The 18,067-nt window shown below is 35.6% G+C and overlaps 1 protein-coding gene and 1 non-coding gene across 2 annotated transcripts in view; one reads left to right on the top strand and one right to left on the bottom strand.

Moving 5' to 3' along the window:
* ADAMTSL1 (ADAMTS like 1) overlaps window positions 1-18,067 on the bottom strand; it is a 503,362-nt gene that overhangs the window by 241,154 nt on the left and 244,141 nt on the right. The window contains 4 exon segments of the mRNA XM_049769401.1: window positions 11,397-11,481; window positions 15,057-15,204; window positions 17,069-17,233; window positions 17,235-17,274. Coding sequence (XP_049625358.1) covers window positions 11,397-11,481; window positions 15,057-15,204; window positions 17,069-17,233; window positions 17,235-17,274 — 438 coding nt within the window.
* LOC126028618 (U6 spliceosomal RNA) lies at window positions 14,342-14,448 on the top strand. Its single transcript, XR_007502452.1, has one exon. It is a non-coding gene; the product is annotated as a U6 spliceosomal RNA (small nuclear RNA).

Here is an 18,067-nt window from a genome sequence, read left to right as displayed (position 1 = left end):
AAACATGAGTGTGGATGAATACATTAAGAACCGATACCACCAGTTTTTGGTATTGGGCCTTTTTATGGGCACAAAGACTGAAGCCAAGAACTGGCCTAAAATACTCCAAGAAATAAAAAATACATCTTAGTGCTTAGCAAGAAACACCAAGAAACAAAACCCATTCCTGAGATCAGGCTTTATAACAGTATTTTGAAAGTGTATGATGCCTAGATTTAGAAGGTATAGTGAATTATGCACTAATTTTTTTTATTGTTGTACTCTCACAGTATGTATTGGCTTCATTTTATTTTAATGTAGAATTGGGTTATCATGTAGCTGAAGCAGATTGAAATTCTGTATCTATCACACTTTAATCCTAAAAAACTGTTTTATAGAAGACACAGATTAGGGGCATCTTCCCGTCAAAGGAGGATACTATCAAGAATCTAGATTGGAGATCAGTGGATATATGTCATAAGTTGTCCAATAGGTGCTAGCACAGTTTGGAATTGTCCCTAGGTTATAAGAGGATTCAGAGTTTTATTTTTTTTGACTAGTCTTTAAAGAACTCAGCATGCACAAAGCTTTGGTGAAAGGGAAGATAGGTCCCTATACTCCTGTAGGTAGGAGATACAAATGATATCCAGTTATTTGTTTTGAAAAATTGACTTTTTTTTTAAATTTATTTAAACACCTTAATTACATACATGATTGTGTTTGGGTTTCAGTCATGTAAAGAACACCACCCATCACCAGTGCAACATTCCCATCACCAATGTCCCAAGTCTCCCTTGACAAATTGACATTTGTTTTGAAAAATTGACACTGGTTCCTAATAATTTTTCTCTTCCATCATTTCTTTATTATGAATGACCATTATATGACTGAAATGTTTGGATTTTTCCTTGAGGCTAGTCATAGTATTGAAAAATACTAGTCTCAAGGATTAAAATGCCATTATAGCTTATAATGCTATTAATACATTTGTAGTTTCCAACTTAATACTTGAATGTAGTCTTTAATGCATATCATTTTCCTTGACTTTGATAAAAATCTACAATACTGTAAACTCAGAATGATTTTCATGAACCATTTCTTCTTCATGTGGAGTGAAATTAGTTTATCTTGCAATTTTGCAAAGGCTTCTTTCCTTTAATTCAACAAGTTTGGCAAAGTTTTCCAATGAAAAGTTCAGTTCATTAAAAATGACCTTAATGGACTTAACATATATTGGTGGTGACAGGGTCCATACTTTATTTTGGCACACAACGATCCCATTAATTTGTCTTTGTCACTCTCTAGGGCTCAGCTGAGCCATAGTTCAGATTTAGCTTTCTGAAAGTAGCTATAGAGTGAGCAATAAGTGGAGTCTGTAGAAAGGACTGACAAATTTAGAACTTCTTGCTTTGCAATAAAAGGCTTTCCTAATGACCTTATAAAAATGGTTCTGTCTGCCTTCTTGAATTTGTTATTGATTTTTCTGTCTTAGTACATGTTGGAAAAAAATCTGTGGGGATCAACTGCATTTACTCTCAGACTTGAGAGAAGATGCTTTTCCATCCAGGCATTTTCTAAACTTCCCTCATTAATCTTTGCAATTCCATATAGATCTCTCTTAAACAAATGAGGGTTAGTTAAGTTTTATTCTTTTGTATAAACTCTGAGTTAAATTCAAAGATCAATGTTTAAAAAGTGTTTTTAAAGAACCTCAGAAATATTAAAGAGGCGACATAGAATTAGGAGAGGCACCACCAGCTAAATTTTGTGTAAAATTGTAGTTTTCTCTTCCATGTTGTCAGATATGAAGCATAAACAACATCAGCCTCAGTTTTTCCATGTGATTGTTATATACCAGTAATTCCCTAAACATTCTTTGTGAAGATGAATTATGCTGGACAAAACCAAATTAAAATCACAGGTAGCACATACAAATGGTTTTCTGCATACCAGGTATCTTAAAAAATAACAATAACCCTATTATGCAGGCACTATCATTAGATTAATTGTACAATTAAGGAAATTGAGGCATTGAGGGGTGAAATTGACTTGCCTAGTGCCCCTTGCTACTGGTGGGAGATTTAAGATTTATACACAGGCATCTGTCACTTGAATCTAAACTTGTCACCACTGCACACTGAGGTGATCTATATGGGTATATGATCAAAAATTTAATTGTGTTTTACTTTGGTCCCAACAGACTATTCTTTGGAGACATAAATAAACAAACTCATCCTTCAGAAACTTACATAAAAATAAAATAATTATAATTTCCCTCATAATTTAATTTTAAGTTTTGTGAGTTATCTGTGGTTTTATTTAGCCTCTATGTGGATTTTAGTTTATTTAGCCTGAAAACACTAAAAATCCACATATGTATATTAAAGCTTTGATCATTTTACTATAGAAATTGCTCTCCTGATATTTTAATGACTATTTTGCCTTTAAGGTTAGATTCAAACCAAATTTAATGAATATTAACATCCATCTACCTGCTGAAATATTTAACGTGTCTCCTCTAATTCTCTAGCTTGACTTTTGAAATGGCAGTGGGATAGTAGAGTGCATGCCTAGTCCGCACCTAATCTGAGTTTAACTTCTGGCACACAGGATCTCTGAGCATTGCTGTGTGCAGCTCCGGAGGTCATTGAGCACCACTGAGTTTGTCTATGGAGTGCATCAGCACCAGCTGGGTGGCTCAGTATTCTTGGCACTACAAGGCCTGATCAGCACACCATTCTCAGACCTGACAAAGAACCGATGGCCTGGTGGGCTGAGAGTCACTGGTGAGGCCCCGACTCTCCTCCACACTGCTAGGGAGTTCCCTCCTCCAGGGAATAATTGACCCTGTGTTTCAGGTCTGGTGATACAATGATCGATCAGGGATTCTAAAGATCATGGGTTCTCCTCATTGTGCTTTGGGAGCTACCAGCCTACAGGGTGAAGTGGAGAGACATTCATGACTATCATAGATACTAGCCCTTTGACCTATTCTGATACTTTAGCTCAGAAGAATATATAGTCATAAAATTTTGACACTCACAAGAATTTCTCCTTTACTCCTTTTAGAAGCAGAAAGACTCTTGCTTTATATTTCCAAATATTCAATGGCATTCTTGAGTTAATTGTTCATTTCACAGTTTATAGCTACTAGGCTAATAGTAGCTTCTACTATTAGGTATCTACTAAACAGTTTCTATAAAAAAAAAAGAGTTTATTAATTTTGCCATATGGTACCAGAGATTGTATAGAGCCAGTGACTTATGAGCAAATTTAGCTTCTTTCAATAGAAAGTTTGAACTGATCCTGGGACTCCTTACAGTCATTTAAAATATATAATATGCCAGATAATTTATATTAGCATTCTGCTATTGTAGAAGATATAGGATATAAGAATGATTTGGGTAAGAAGGTCCGAAAGAAGGTGCTGGGATTAATAGAAGTCATGACCACTGAAGAGATAAACGTTGATTCATTCTGGTTGCTAAAAAATCTGGTTGTTAAAATTACAGCATTGTCACAATCCACATATCAAAAGTAAGTGCTTTTGTGCTATTTAAATTCTGAAATTAAATACCAATCCTTTCCTGCTCCTGTATCTTTTATGTGGTTTAATAATTTGCAGATATTGCTTAAATTTATTGGTCTTCATTGACATCTTGATTACTAAAAATAATTATCTGTTTTATTGTCTATACATGATATTCCTTTGTATTTTCCTTGATCTGAAATTCAAAAAAGAAAATATGATTCAGACATTCTGAACTGAGGAGATGAACAGAAAAACTATTTAGGTTTATTACTGATGCTTGCTGTTCTAAATAGTTTTGGGGGGAAGTATAAAAACACATGTAACAAAATTAACATTTCTAGCTACTTTTTTAAAAATATGAATTTACATTCTTAGCCACTGAGTTAAGCCTTCCACATTCTCAGACAACTTCCTTGATATGGACTAATGTAAACACATGCCTAAATATTACATATTTAAATACAATTTTCAACAAGGTAAACAAAGCATTTAATGACTACAAGATCACCATAGTGACGGTTATTGGCCTTTCTTTCTGTATCTAATTCCTTGTGGGTTCTGTTCACATAGATGCATGACAGGAATTTCCCCTTGCTTCTTATTGAATCAGCCCCATCACTAACCTCATGCCATCTGGCATCCAGATATTACTGCTGCCTTCTGCCTGTTTGCTTTCCTTTTTCTTCTTCTTCCCCTCTTTAATGGTTTTCACCAAAGTTATTTATGGCAATACATTTGAGGCCTGAGTATTGTGCTGAAGCCCAAAAATGTTTTCATGACCATGCAGTAAAGATGTGACCTAAAATTTGAATAAGATAGCTCAAGATATTCTAAAATGCAAGATCAAGGCACAGAGAACCATTCAGTTTTACTTTTGAAGGAAGACACAATTGAGGCTCTCATCTTGGGGTATGCAGGATTTGAGGGAAGGTTGGCTAATTAAAATGGCTGTGCTGGCCATAGAGAGCCCAAAGGTACCATCCTTGTCCTATTGCTTATTCTTAAGCATATGAAGAGAACTCCTGACAACTGAAATCAATCTGGTAGGAACCTGCTTTCCTAGGTGTGTGTTTAGTCTTCCCCTTCTCTTCTTAAATTTATGATTCAGAGAGCAAAAAACCCTGGAAAAGAAAGGCTAAGCACTGGGAGTATCCAGGATACTGAGAATATTGCCTTTGTCATATGCCTGCTTCTCTAAACAAATTACACCTATGAGAGCATTTGGCGGTCTGTTAGTGACCCACAGAAGTTAAGGAAATGAACAATTTCCTTCCTATTCCAAGTCAGATTAGATTTTTTAAGAAGACCAGCTAAATACTTTTTTGAATAGCAACAGTAGATGAGCTGTCCTTACATGTCCAGAGATTACCACCGTCTCATTTTTCCTCAAGAAATTAATCTGTCAAAGTGGTGATAATGTGTATGTGGCCTGAGGCGGTTATGATATTTATGTATACATCTTGACAGAGACTCCAAGTAAGGTATAGAAAACAGAGACAGGAAATATCTGTCAGTAGTTTCTTTAGCTTCTATCTAAAATAGGAATGTCATTGCACTACTCCCACTATGTAGTTCTGATTCCCTTCCCCCAAAGAAAAGTAAAATTTTGATGGCTTTCAAAAACTGCATAGAAAGCTAATCTAATCCTCTGTGTTTGCCAGTAGGAAACAATCAGTTAAACTCAATCTGCCTCCCAAACAATACTCTCATCAGCTGGAGACAACTTCAAAAGCCTAACAAAATGCCCTGTCATTTTTCCATCTCCCTTTTTTTTTCCTTTTTCTTTCTTTCTTTCTTTCTTTCTTTCTTTCTTTCTTTCTTTCTTTCTTTCTTTCTTTCTTTCTTTCTTTCTTTCTTTCTTTCTTTCTTTCTTTCTTTCTTTCTTTCTCTTTCTTTCTTTTCTTTCTTTTCTTTCTTTCTTCTTTCTTTCTTTCTTTCTTTCTTTCTTTCTTTCTTTCTTTCTTTCTTTCTTTCTTTCTTCCTTCCTTCCTTCCTTCCTTCCTTCCTTCCATCCTTCCTTCCTTCCTTCCTTCCTTCCTTCCTTCCTCCCCTCCCTCCCTCCCTCCCTCCCTCCCTCCCTCCCTCCCTCCCTCCCTCCCTCCCTCCCTCCCTCCCTCCCTCTTTCTTTCTTTCTTTCTTTCTTTTTTCTTTCTTTTCTTTCTTTTTCTTTCTTTCTTTCTTTCTTTCTTTCTTCTTTCTTTCTTTCTCTTTCTTTCTTTCTTTCTTTCTTTCTTTCTTTCTTTCTTTCTTTCTTTCTTTCTTTCTTTCTTTCTTTCTTTCTTTCTTTCTTTCTTTCTTTCTTTCTTTCTTTCTTTTTTCCACACATCCGGTGAAACTCAGGGGTTACTCCTGGCTATGCTATGTGCTCAGAAATCACTCCTGGCTTGGGGGACCATCTGGGATGCCGGGGGATCGCATGGTCCATCCTAGGTTAGTGTCTGCAAGGCAAATGCCTTACTACTTGAGCCACCTCTCTGGCCTCTCCATCTCCCTCTTCCTAAATCTCTCAGAAGAAGACAACTCTCCCCAAATCAATTTTACTATTTGTAGACATCTGTTTTTAGCATAAAACCTTTTGCATATCTATCTTTAGCATAATACCTTCTGTATTTTATTAGGTAGCAGGGATCACTATGGTTTCCTCAGTTAGATCACTGGAATCAGGTTCACTTCATTGTATTTATTTATAAGATCCTCTATACTACATAACTTTCACTGGCAAAAGCAAGGTGGGCATTGCTTCTTCTGAGTTTGGATTGGATCTTGATCACACTGTTCTGAGGATAGGGGAGAGAAAAATATAATTTGCTAAGAATCTTTTAACTTCACTTTTTTTGTTATTTTGAGGTCACAAGCAGTGATATTCAGGGGTCACTTCTGATTCTGCACTCAGGAATTATTCTTGACAGTGCTCAGGGGACTATAAGGGATGTCCAGTATGGTACCCAAATGGGTCACACGTAAAGCAAATGCCCTACTTGTTACACAACTTCTCCAGCCTCATTAAATTTACTTGTTAAAAAATTTATTAGGAACATTAGAAAAATGATAGTACAGCAGGTAAGGCACTTTTCTTGCATAGAACAGACCCAGGTTCAATTCCCGGTATCTCATATGGTTCCCCAATGACTTTGGGGAGTGATTTCTTAGTGTAGAGCTAGAAATATTCCCTGAATACTGCCAAGTATATCTCTAAAACAAAACAAAACACAACATTATTTGGGCCATATTTATTAGTGCCCACGAGACATTCTATAAAAGGATCAAATTAAAGACCCTGAGTACTTTTTCAATTTTAGTCAACTCCTCTCCTCCTGCCCAAATTACTTAAAGATTTTAATGCAAGTTGTCAAAAATATTAATAAAAAACATTTCTGTATAAGAAAAAAATATGGTCATCAGTGAAATATGATCTTGGAGAAGAGTACTCACAATTGGCTTAGGCATTTTTATATCAATAAAATATTCTTATCACAATATTCTTCCTTTATACTTTATAGACCAGATACCTGATTTATTAATTTTAAGCTTGCACATATATGTTATTGATTGACATTCTGTGGTTTATAATAATGTCCATAATAGTTCTCATTCACATAATTCTGACACCACTTCATCTTCCGTATACCCAGGCCTCTTCTCCAAGGTCTTCTCCAATGCCTCTTTTTCTAAATCTTCCTCCCCCAACTCAATTGTATGAATCAGTTAGTTCAATTTATCCTGCAGTTGGGCCTTTATTATTATTATTATTATTATCTTGCTGTGAATCAGTTATTTTATCTTCAAAAACAGCTTGTCTGAAGAATAAACAATATTTAATAGTATTTCCAATGAAACTGCAGCTTTTTAAGTAAAATCGCAAAATATTAGGTACATTATAGCATGATGCAATTCTGGTTCTTATTTCAGCTATTTATTTTGTGGCACTAATCTCTTGATTATTTGTATTTGCATTTGTATCTCCTGAATGGTATTTAGTGGAACAACACTGGTATATATTTCTGTTCTATTTAATTTCAGTTACTTATTTAAGGATTTAAGCACAGTTTTTTTTAGACCTATCTTAGAGTTGATGCTTTCTAGTATATTTTTTGCTAGATTATTAACCAATAATTTTTTATTTTAGGGTTATGAATTTAATATTTATTAAGAATATTTTCAAATGCTAAAAGTTTTTGTGTATTTTCTTTTATTATTTAATGAGACATGCTGATGATATTATTTTAATTTTAATGAAGTGAAATAAATGACATTTACTGTTTTACTACACAAGAGAAACTAGTTCACTCAGTTTCTGCTTCCCTGGAGCAGTTCAGAAGTGACAGCCACAACTTCTAAACATTGCCATTTAATTTAAGCAATCTGAGTTGCTTTAGTTAGGGGAAAGGAATGACTTGCTGACAGTATATCATTTTTTCATTATACTATGGAGAATAATTATAGGTTTCTACATACATTTAGAACTAGTCTATGTGGTTTTCAAAAAAGAATTAAGGTCATAGAAAATTATGTTTTGTTAAAAGTTCAAAATCAATAGAAAAAAACAGTATGACATGTAGGACCTTTCTTAGGGTTCAGTGTGCTAAACATTGTAAAATGTGGAAACCATATACCTTTATTATAGTATGATACAGCTGTCATTTATTTCATTTCAGTAAAAAGAGTAATTATTGTTCGGAGCATAATAATATACATTTCCTTACCCCGCACCAGCACTCAAATTACAATCTACTTCAATTCAGATTAATCATACCAAGAAGGCAATTCTATGACATTAAGAGTTAAATTTAATAATCTATTATATATGGCTACAATTTCAATTGCCTAAATTATGTATTTAAGGATTTTTATTAAGATTAAAATGAAATATAATGCATCTTAATCAGGCCTTTAGTGAAAAGCAGGTCTTTTAATTCTTTTCTGGTCATTGTAATTCTTTTGCACAATCATTAAAGTCCACTTATATCCTTACCTGGGAGGTATTTCATCATGGAAAAGATGTTTATTTATTGATGTAAAATATTTTTTAATTTAAACTTTGTCATATCATAATGCAATAATATATACACTTATGCCTTAGACCAAATGACTAGATATATAGCATATATAGTTTTTATATAGATAAAGGAGAGGAAAGAATTTATTTTGATAAAAATAAAATGACTGATTTTAAATATACTTAAGTATATATACTTTGTGTGTATGTATATATATATATATGTATATATAAAATCAGTGAGCTTCAATTATATTGCATTTTACTGTGTCTTAAATAAAACCATAGGGGATTAAGAAGTCAATACTTATCAAAAATAAGCTGTTTGCTTCCTTTCTATCAGCAAGAAGTCTTTCCAGGTTAGATCTTGGCAGGACAGAGAGAAAAGTTTAAAAATTTAGATAATCATGGGAAAGTTGCACTTTAACCACTACCTTCCCACAAATTAGTAGTGTTTGGTTGCTTTTCTCAAAAAAAGTATAAAGATGCATAGCAACAACTTTATAGTGCAAAGCCACTTTCTACTTATTGTTCTTTTAAGTAAGAAATATGTTATCTCATGTGCAAACTACTCTGAGACTTAGGTACTTCAAAATGTACACAACATTACTCTGCTCACTTCACAAACCAAATGCCATTTCTTTAATAATGAACTTGTAGAGGCTGAAGAGATAGCATGGAGGTAGGGCATTTGCCTTGTATGCAGAAGGACAGTGGTTCAAATCCTGGCATCCATATGGGCCCCTGAGCCTGCCAGGAGCTATTTCTGAGAGTAGAGCCAAAAGTAAACCCCTGAGCACTGCCGAGTGTAACCCCCTCCCAAAGAAAAAGAACTGGTATCATTGGAGCCAGAGCAGTGGCACAAGTGGTAGGGTGCTTGCCTTGCATATGGCTAAACTAGGACAGACTGCGGTTTGATCCCCTGGTGTCCTGTATGGTCCCCCAAGCCAGGAGTGATTTCTGAGCACATAGCCAGGAGTACTCCTGAGCATCACTGGGTGTAGTCCCAAAAGCAGAAAAACAAAAACAAAAAAATAAAGAAAATAAAAAAAGAAAGAAGAAAGAAAGAATTTGTGTGAGCTAGTATTATTATGTCAATCCTAGTTTGGAATCTTTTATTAATCTCTTGCTATTTAGGGTATTATTTATGAACACAGTTGTGTAAGAAAACCATAAGATTAAATTCAATCAAGATGATTCCGAGAAAATTCAAAATTGCCTTGGACTATGCATATTTTATGTTAATGTATATCTCCAGTAAACTATGGATTGAAGGATTTAATTTGTAAATCATCTCAAAACCATAATAACTATGACTTCTGAGAGGTGAGGTAGGTACAACTTCTTATGGATCACTGTATAGTGCAGAGCCTGGAACTTATTTCCAATATGTTGACCTATATAATAAATATTATGGAAAATTTCTTTGATAATTAATTTTATCAATAACTAGCTTTATGAATTTTTGCAAAATATACAGAAGATATGTTGATGCAGTGGATATTTTTAAGTAGAATTAATATGTGATTATTAAAAAAAACAATCAACTAATCTATTTGGTCTCTCTTGTTTATTCTTCTCATGAGCCTAGGGTCTCTGTGCCTAATTGTAATAATTTTATATGATTATCAATAAAATTGTTAGAAATAAGCATGTATCAGACCATGATTAAAGGCTTGATAGCCAAGATAGAAGAGAAAAAAGAAGTGAATTATCTTCTTTTGCCCTTAGAATGCATTTTAAATTACCCTTCAATTTTTTATTGGAAATATTGCAAAACTTAAGATAAAAATTATGATAGTTTCCCAGACTTTCATATCAAATTATCAGATGCAGCATTGTCTCATTGGTTGGCCTATTGGCAAGAGAAAGAAAGAGGCTGAAGATAGTCACTACCTCTATCTTCTAATTGAAAAATTTGAAAAGTATTTAGAGATTTTATGCAGCACAGAAATTCTACCCCAAGAACTTACAACCATTAAATTGAAAAGATATATGCACACCTATTATCATGGCAGCACTCAGTATTATATTGTCATGACACAGAAATAATCCAAATGTTCAACAAGAGATAATGGAAAAAAGAAGTTGAAATATAGATGTATACACACACACTAATGTACCAAAATATATTACACAGTTCCAAGGAAAGATGAAGAATTACAATTTGTTGGAGCTTGCTTGGAATTGCATTATGCTAATTAAAATAAATTAGAAGGTCAGAAGGAAAAGAAAAAATATTGGCTGATTTTACTCATGCATATAGTATATAGAGAAACTAAAGAATGAAATGGAATGGAAAATACTATATGATGAAAAACCCCTAGCTTTTGAGAACATAACTGAGGTCACTAAGCAGTATGGGAATGAGGATAAATGGAAAAGGCAGATAAGTAACATAAGAACAGTTACTAAGTGTTTTAGGTACTTTGGTGATGGTGAAGACATAGTAATTATACAACAAGCCTATACAAATTATCACTACTAAAATTATGTTACCTAAAATACATTTTTATTTCTTTTTGTTGTTTTAATTGTGGGCCACATCTGAAAGTGCTCAGAGCTTACTCCTGGCTCTATGTTTAGGGGTCACTCCTGTCAGAGCTGAGGGGATCATAGCATGTTCTGGGGATTGAAACTGACTCCGCTATGTGTAAAACAAGCATCTCTGTACTATCGATCTGACCCACAAAATACAATTTTTAAGTATTTAGTATAACTTTCAAGTTTTGCAAAAACATTTGCAAGTGATAAATCTCCAATTTTACAGCCCAAAGAGCCTTGATAAAATGATTAGTTTGGAGCTCAGGAGAGTCACAGCCTATGAGATACTGTTTTATGAAAAACTATCAGTTTCAGAAGCAAAACAGTTTGAGGTTTTAAACTTACGAGGGCTCTTCTGACACAGCAGCTCCTTCTTCTAGCTCTTGAGCTTGTTTATACCATGGGAGTTTGGCCTCTACTGGAAGTTTTTCTGAGAATTGAGAGAAGAGATTAGGCTCTGTTCAGGATTTCAGGGAAATTCCTTTATGTCCTCACCAGCTCTTAATGTTTTACTATCCAGATATTATATTGTTGATAACTGTTTTTGCCTCTCGTAATGGCTATATTAAGAAGTTTCTAGAATGTTTAATAAAATTTATCTATGTGTTTATAGTTGCCACTTAGTATGAAGAACAAAAGAAAATCCTGTTACTCTGAAAGGCATAAATCTAGGATCATTAACATAGTATATATGCAAGCCATCAAAGTATCCATTAGCTATTTTACTATTGAAAAGATAGAAGTCTATTTACCTATACACACAAAATACAATAAAGTATATTCATAGCTTCTCTTTTTTGTCTTTGGTTTAGTGTGAGATGTGCTATGTTGTCAAAACCAAATAAAACTTCCCCATTCCAAAGACAGAAAATATTGCTCAGATATCTGAATCATTCATCCCACATGTGAATAATTTAGGGTCAACAATGCATAATTAACACATTGTGCCTATTTTCTTGCTTTGTCCAAATTATTCAGAACAAACTTCCTCACTACTTCCTAGAGGAAAATTATGGAAAGAGAGAGGTTATAACTGTTCCCACAAAAGTAAATGCCAAGATTCATATTTTGACATACTTATTAGGTTATTTATGGCATATTAACCTTTATCGCATGAGCCAGGAAAACTCTATCAGCATTTTGAAATATTATTGTAAAGATGAAATATTTATTTGTTCACACACCACAGAATTTTCTGGCATTTTAATTATGTTTAGCGACACAGACCCAGTACTTAATTGTGAAAGTCCAAATTTTATTCTTGAAGATTAACCAAAAACTGCTTTTATTTTGCTGAAGTAGCTTGATTATTTCTCTGAAGAAGCAATAAATAATTGTTTTATGTTAGGGGAATTACTTCTTGTCTCCTGTACACTGAAAATACTTATAATTAGAAAGCAAATTTAATGAGAAATACAAAATTGACAAAGCTTAAAGGACTCACTAACACTTTAAACATAGAAAAATGGTGTTTACTCCTTCCACTATCTACATGAACATCATGTTGGAACTTCTCCAACTTTTCCAATTAAACTCGGTCAGTGATGCCATTTCTTTTCACCCTTCTTTCAGAATTAAGCCCTCAGTATGACATATAAGTAGACTTGTAGTGTTACACTGTTTACTTGAACCAAATCCTATCACATGTATACTTGTCACTTCCATATTTAGAGATGCTAATAACCAAGTTTTGAAATTAGAGGCTTGAAGGTAGTACTGGCTTAAGGAACATGCTTTACTTGCAGCTAACTCCTGTTAAATCCCATGTGTCCTTACATGTAGCCCCACAGCACCTCTGAATACCACCAAGGAGACTGATACCTCGGCACTGCAGGGCCCAAGCAGCATTGCATCTTGGGGTCCTTGCATTGAGCTGTCATTTTACTGGGCAAGAAAGAGGGAAAACTAGACTTCTTAATTCCTGTTTGGGGGTACCCTGAAATAACTATTATTGAAATGTATTATATGCAAACCTGACCTAATCATACGTTTGGATGAGTTCTTATTGAATCATTACATGGCCTCTGAAATGAAGTTAAAAACTCCAGATTATAGATGAGCAAATCAAAGTTTAGAGAGAAATTTCTTGGAACTGGACTGATAACACAGTGGTTAGGACATTTGCCTTGCACGCGGCTGAACTGGGTTTGATCCCTGGCATCCCATAAGGTCCCCTGAGCCTGCCAGGGATAATGTCTGAGAGCAGAGAGCAGAGCCAGGAGTTACCCTGAGCACCACCATGTGTGGGCCAAAACAAACAAACAAACAACAACAAAAATAAAGTAGAGAGAGAGAGAGAAAGAGAGAGAGAGAGAGAGAGAGAGAGAGAGAGAGAGAGAGAGAGAGAGAGAGAGAGAGAGAGAGGTCTTTTTGGATTTGGTTTCTGTTGTGGGGTGATTGTTATGTTTTTTTTTTCTTCTTTTTATTAAGATTTCATGATGTCATTCACTCCTACCAAGAACAGCCTATACGTTGAGGTATAGGTGATTTTCAGAAAAAAATTAAGGAATTTAAAGAAATAAATTTAAAAAAATTGGTAATCATAGTTTGCTTAAAAGTAAAGACAATTACAATAATTTCTACTTGAGTTCTCCTAAATGGTTTTGACCTTAGAATTTTCTATTTTATTAATACAACCACAATACAACCATAATACTGACAGTGCAAAAGTCAGAGTAATATTTATGCTGGAAGAACCAGTATACTACTACTACTACTACTACTACTACTACTACTACTACTACTACTACTACTACTACTACTACTACTACTACTACTTTTCCTCACTAGACAGAACTACTTAAAAAATAGCTTTCTTGAGATAGAAAGAGTTATCAAGAAACTAGTATGCACACTTTGCAAGTTCTAGTGAAGGACATGCCCCCTCACCTTAGTAGTACTGGGGGTATCCCTGGAAGCCTCCGCCTCCTCCTGTTTGGGCACTAAACTCTCAAGCCTTTTCTGTAGGCTGAATATCGTCAGTAGAGATGTCCATCCTTAAGCTCTATTAGGAAGGTCTCCCTTCTTCCCATTTGCTTCCTATAAATTACCTACAGTTCTTGAGCCAGAGAGATAGTACAGGGGTAAATTAGAGTGCCTGCTTAACATATTGTCAACTCTGGTTCAATCTCTGGCACTGCATAGCCCCCCAAGAACTGTTGGGAACAACTCCCAAGGACAGAGCTGTGAGTATTTCCTAAATACTGATAAGTGGTTTGGTATCTCCTACAATTCTCATACGGAATCTATTAAATTCTGGTTTATTTGTCATTTTAAAATTTTCAAATCCCGTGCTCGCTATGGCAGTACATATACTAAAATTGGAATGATACAGAGAATATTAGCTTGGCTTTTGTGCAAGGATGACACGCAAATTCGTGAAGTGTTCCATAAAAATTTTCAAATCCTGGTTCTATAACTTATGTTCATATTAATATTCTAATTTTCAAGATAAAAATAAGAGTTTCATGCTTCATCAGTTGAAAATATATTTTATGTTTCCCATTTGAAATGACTGTGATTTTTCACAGAACTAAATGTGGATCATAAATCACACATCTATTTCTAAAATATTTCCTTTTAAACAGGTCTGATATTTTTCTGCAACAGTCCACAAACAATTTTATGACCCAGCAGAGAGTTATAGAAAACAGGTGAAGAGCTTAAGAACAGTTTGCAAGCCAAACTATTTGAAAGATTTTTTTTACTAAGAATTTAAGTCTGTTTAGTATAATGTAAGTTATAAAAAAAGATACTTGAAGGCATTTAAAACACCTGAGTTGGAGTGATAATACAGCAGCCAGGCATTTAGTTTGCACACTGCTGACCCAGGTTCAATCCTGGTTTCTTATATGGTCTCCGAACACCATTCAGAAATGTTTCCTTTGCAGAGTCAGTAGTAACCCCTGAGCATCACTGAGAGTTCCCCTTACCCTGATAAATAAAGCAGCATATGAATTCAACTAACAATGAAGAGATTAGTAAAATAGTGTCCATTGTGCTTACCTTTGGGTTTATAGCATGGAGTAGGTATGATGCATTCCTCTTTGATGTGGGGCTTCGTTTTTGAACTACAGCCTCCAGTGTGCATTCCCCTGTAATCAACGCAGAGAACCACACGGTACCGGAGACCCTGGCCACAGGTCACTGTGCACTGGAAGAATGCAAGAGAGGAGACTCATGGGCAAGGCCTTGTTTAAATTCATGACACCCACCTATGAATTTATTAAGAACTGCTTGAAATCAGGACTCCTTATTTATTTACACTACTTTTTTTTCTAATACCAGTTTGGGGACTTTTTTTTTCTCTCTATTTGGCAATTTGGGATGAAGCTGACTGGAAATTAAATCAATTTCAATTTCTTAACATAGCATTGACTCATCAGTGAGCCATCCTTAGCATCCATTTTGTGCAGTTACACATCAATAAAGATGATAGAAGCAACTAAAAGCATGCACTCATTTTTGATAATCATCATTCTGTCTGATTTTGACATTTGTTACTAGCGATTAGCTCAACTATGGGAAACTATAGAAAACTCTAGCTTCCACAATGACATGAAATTTGTTCTTTTAAGTTTTTGGGTCACATCTGGCTCATTGCTCATTGGCTACTCCTAGCTCTGAGTTCTGGGGATGCTCCGCAAGTCCTCAGGGAACCAGTTGGGGCCAAGATGGAATCCACATCACATTTTTTAAAAAGTGTTATCATGGTTCATTTATCTGGTAGCATGGCTGAGTTGATCAATTATTTTGATGTGGAAAGGAAGATTTAAATGGATTGGTCAGATGTAGATAACACTGCCTATAATTCTGATGGCTTGCTTAGGAGCAACTCTAGCTAGAGAGAAACATCAGAACTAATCTGCTGCCACAAAGGCACATGAATAAATGAAGACACTTTTTTTTCTTTTTCTTTTTTTTTTTGGGGGGGGGGTCTTTGGGTCACACCCCGCAGCGCTCAGGGGTTACTCCTGGCTCTATGCTCAGAAATCGCTCCTGGCAGGCTCAAATGAAGACATTTTAACCATTTTTGTGGCTGAGGGATGAATTGTTTACTTTTTCATCTTTCCTAATCTTGTTTACTTTTTCATCTTTCCTAATCTTTTCTGCATTAGCAGCCAGGAAACCTGAAACAATGGTTGATACTTTTTAGCCCTTCCAGCATCTAGAACTCTTCTCTCTCTCTCTCTCTCTCTCTCTCTCTCTCTCTCTCTCTCTCTCTCTCTCTCTCTCTCTCTCTCTCTCCTCTCATCTCTCTCTCTCTCTCTCTCTCTCTCCTCTCTCTCTCTTCTCTCTCTCTTCTCTCTCCTCTCTCTCTCTCTCTCTCTCTCTCTCTCTCTCTCTCTCTCTCTCTCTCTCTCTCTCTCTCTTTGTTTTGGGGTCACACCCGGAGGCGCTCTGCGCTCAGAAATTGCTCCTGGTAGGCACGGGGGACCATATGAGATGCCGGAATCCAAACCACAGTCTGTCTGTCCTGGATTAGCTGCTTGTATGGCAAACGCCCTACCGCTGTGCTCTCTCTCCAGCCTCCTGATACTAGAACTCTTCATCTTCATTCTAATTATTTCACTACTTTCACATCCTCCTCTATTTTCAAATAAACAATATGAATATTAATTCACATAATTCATATAAATTAATATGAATGTTAATCCAGCCAGATTCTTTTTGGATATTGACAGAATACATTTAGAAAAGAAACCAAATCTTGGGCCTCCTGATTTCTGTCATTAGTGTAGCTTTCACTGTTCCCGGATCACTACTTAGCTCACACCCTCTTGAGAGACATTTGCCTCTCTCTGCTGCTTGAGGGACTCTTCTGGGGCTGCATCTATATTCATAAACTCACCGAATACTGGGCTTGGGGTTCAGCTACTATGAGAGCTAAGTTTAGTAGGTGTCTAGGTAGTATAATAAGAGGCAAGAGGAGCTGCATAGGGCAGTGGGTGTACTTGTGATGAAGGGCAAGAGTAAACTTACTCTCCTAGCAAATAAAGAAAGAAGGGCACAGTTACCGGAGACCACTCCTGTGCCAGCCATTTAGGGCAGTCAAAAATGTTGCAGGGCCGAACGGTGGGCATCTTAGGGGTGTACATGCATTTCCACTCTTCCACTGAGGTGACATGCCCCTGGATGTCCTCCTCCACACAGGAAACTGCCCGGCTCTGGATGCCCCCCCCCACACGAGGAGGAGCACGCTGTCCACGGGGTGGCCTCCCACCTACAGAAGCAAGGGGAGTCATCAGGGCAGACACGAACATTGCCAAACCTCTTCAGTGCCCTTATTTACTATCCTGTAGTCTACCTGGGCCATCACATTCTGAGAGGCCATGGGCCAGACAACCAAGATCTAAGATCTTAAGATCTAAGATGAGAGGACCCCACACTGGCAAATGTGCTCTGTCAACCTTTTATGCTCTGCATAAAAATTAAAAAAAAAAACCAACTAATGTTCAGAGAGCTCTCTACAAAGAAATTTGTGCTGTTCTTCACATACTCAATGTAAATGATTCCTCCTCAGTTTGATGATGTGTTTTCTTTCTGAGGGTATATATACAATATTTTATAAACATATTTAATATATTTAACTTTAATCTGATATATACATAGGTATCTGTTTTATTAAATCCAATAAGTCTAATAAGACTAAAACTGGAGAGCAGTTTACTCTAATAGATTGCACCTGCATTAATTCTTCTATTATTTTTTAAAGTAATATTTATTATTCAGCTTTTGGACACGTTCACATGAGAAGCTCATGGAAACTCAAGGTAAACTAAACTTTCTTTTTCTTGTGCCTCTGCTATCCTCAGCGTTGAACTATGGAGATACAGCACAATTGCTAAGTGCAAATTGTGCCAGCATCAGTTTGAGGAAGAGGCATGTTGGTATCAGGAATGTCTGTTTGTTCCTTGAACTACTGAGGGACCCTGATAAATTCCCTCAATAAAGAAGTAGAAGTATGAAGCGCTGTGGAGTTTTTTTGTTTTTGTTTTTGGAAGACTGATAGTATT

Source organism: Suncus etruscus, chromosome 1 (assembly GCF_024139225.1).
Source record: "Suncus etruscus isolate mSunEtr1 chromosome 1, mSunEtr1.pri.cur, whole genome shotgun sequence".
In the NCBI taxonomy this organism is placed as follows: domain Eukaryota; kingdom Metazoa; phylum Chordata; class Mammalia; order Eulipotyphla; family Soricidae; genus Suncus; species Suncus etruscus.
This window is presented reverse-complemented; position numbering and strand designations above follow the sequence as displayed.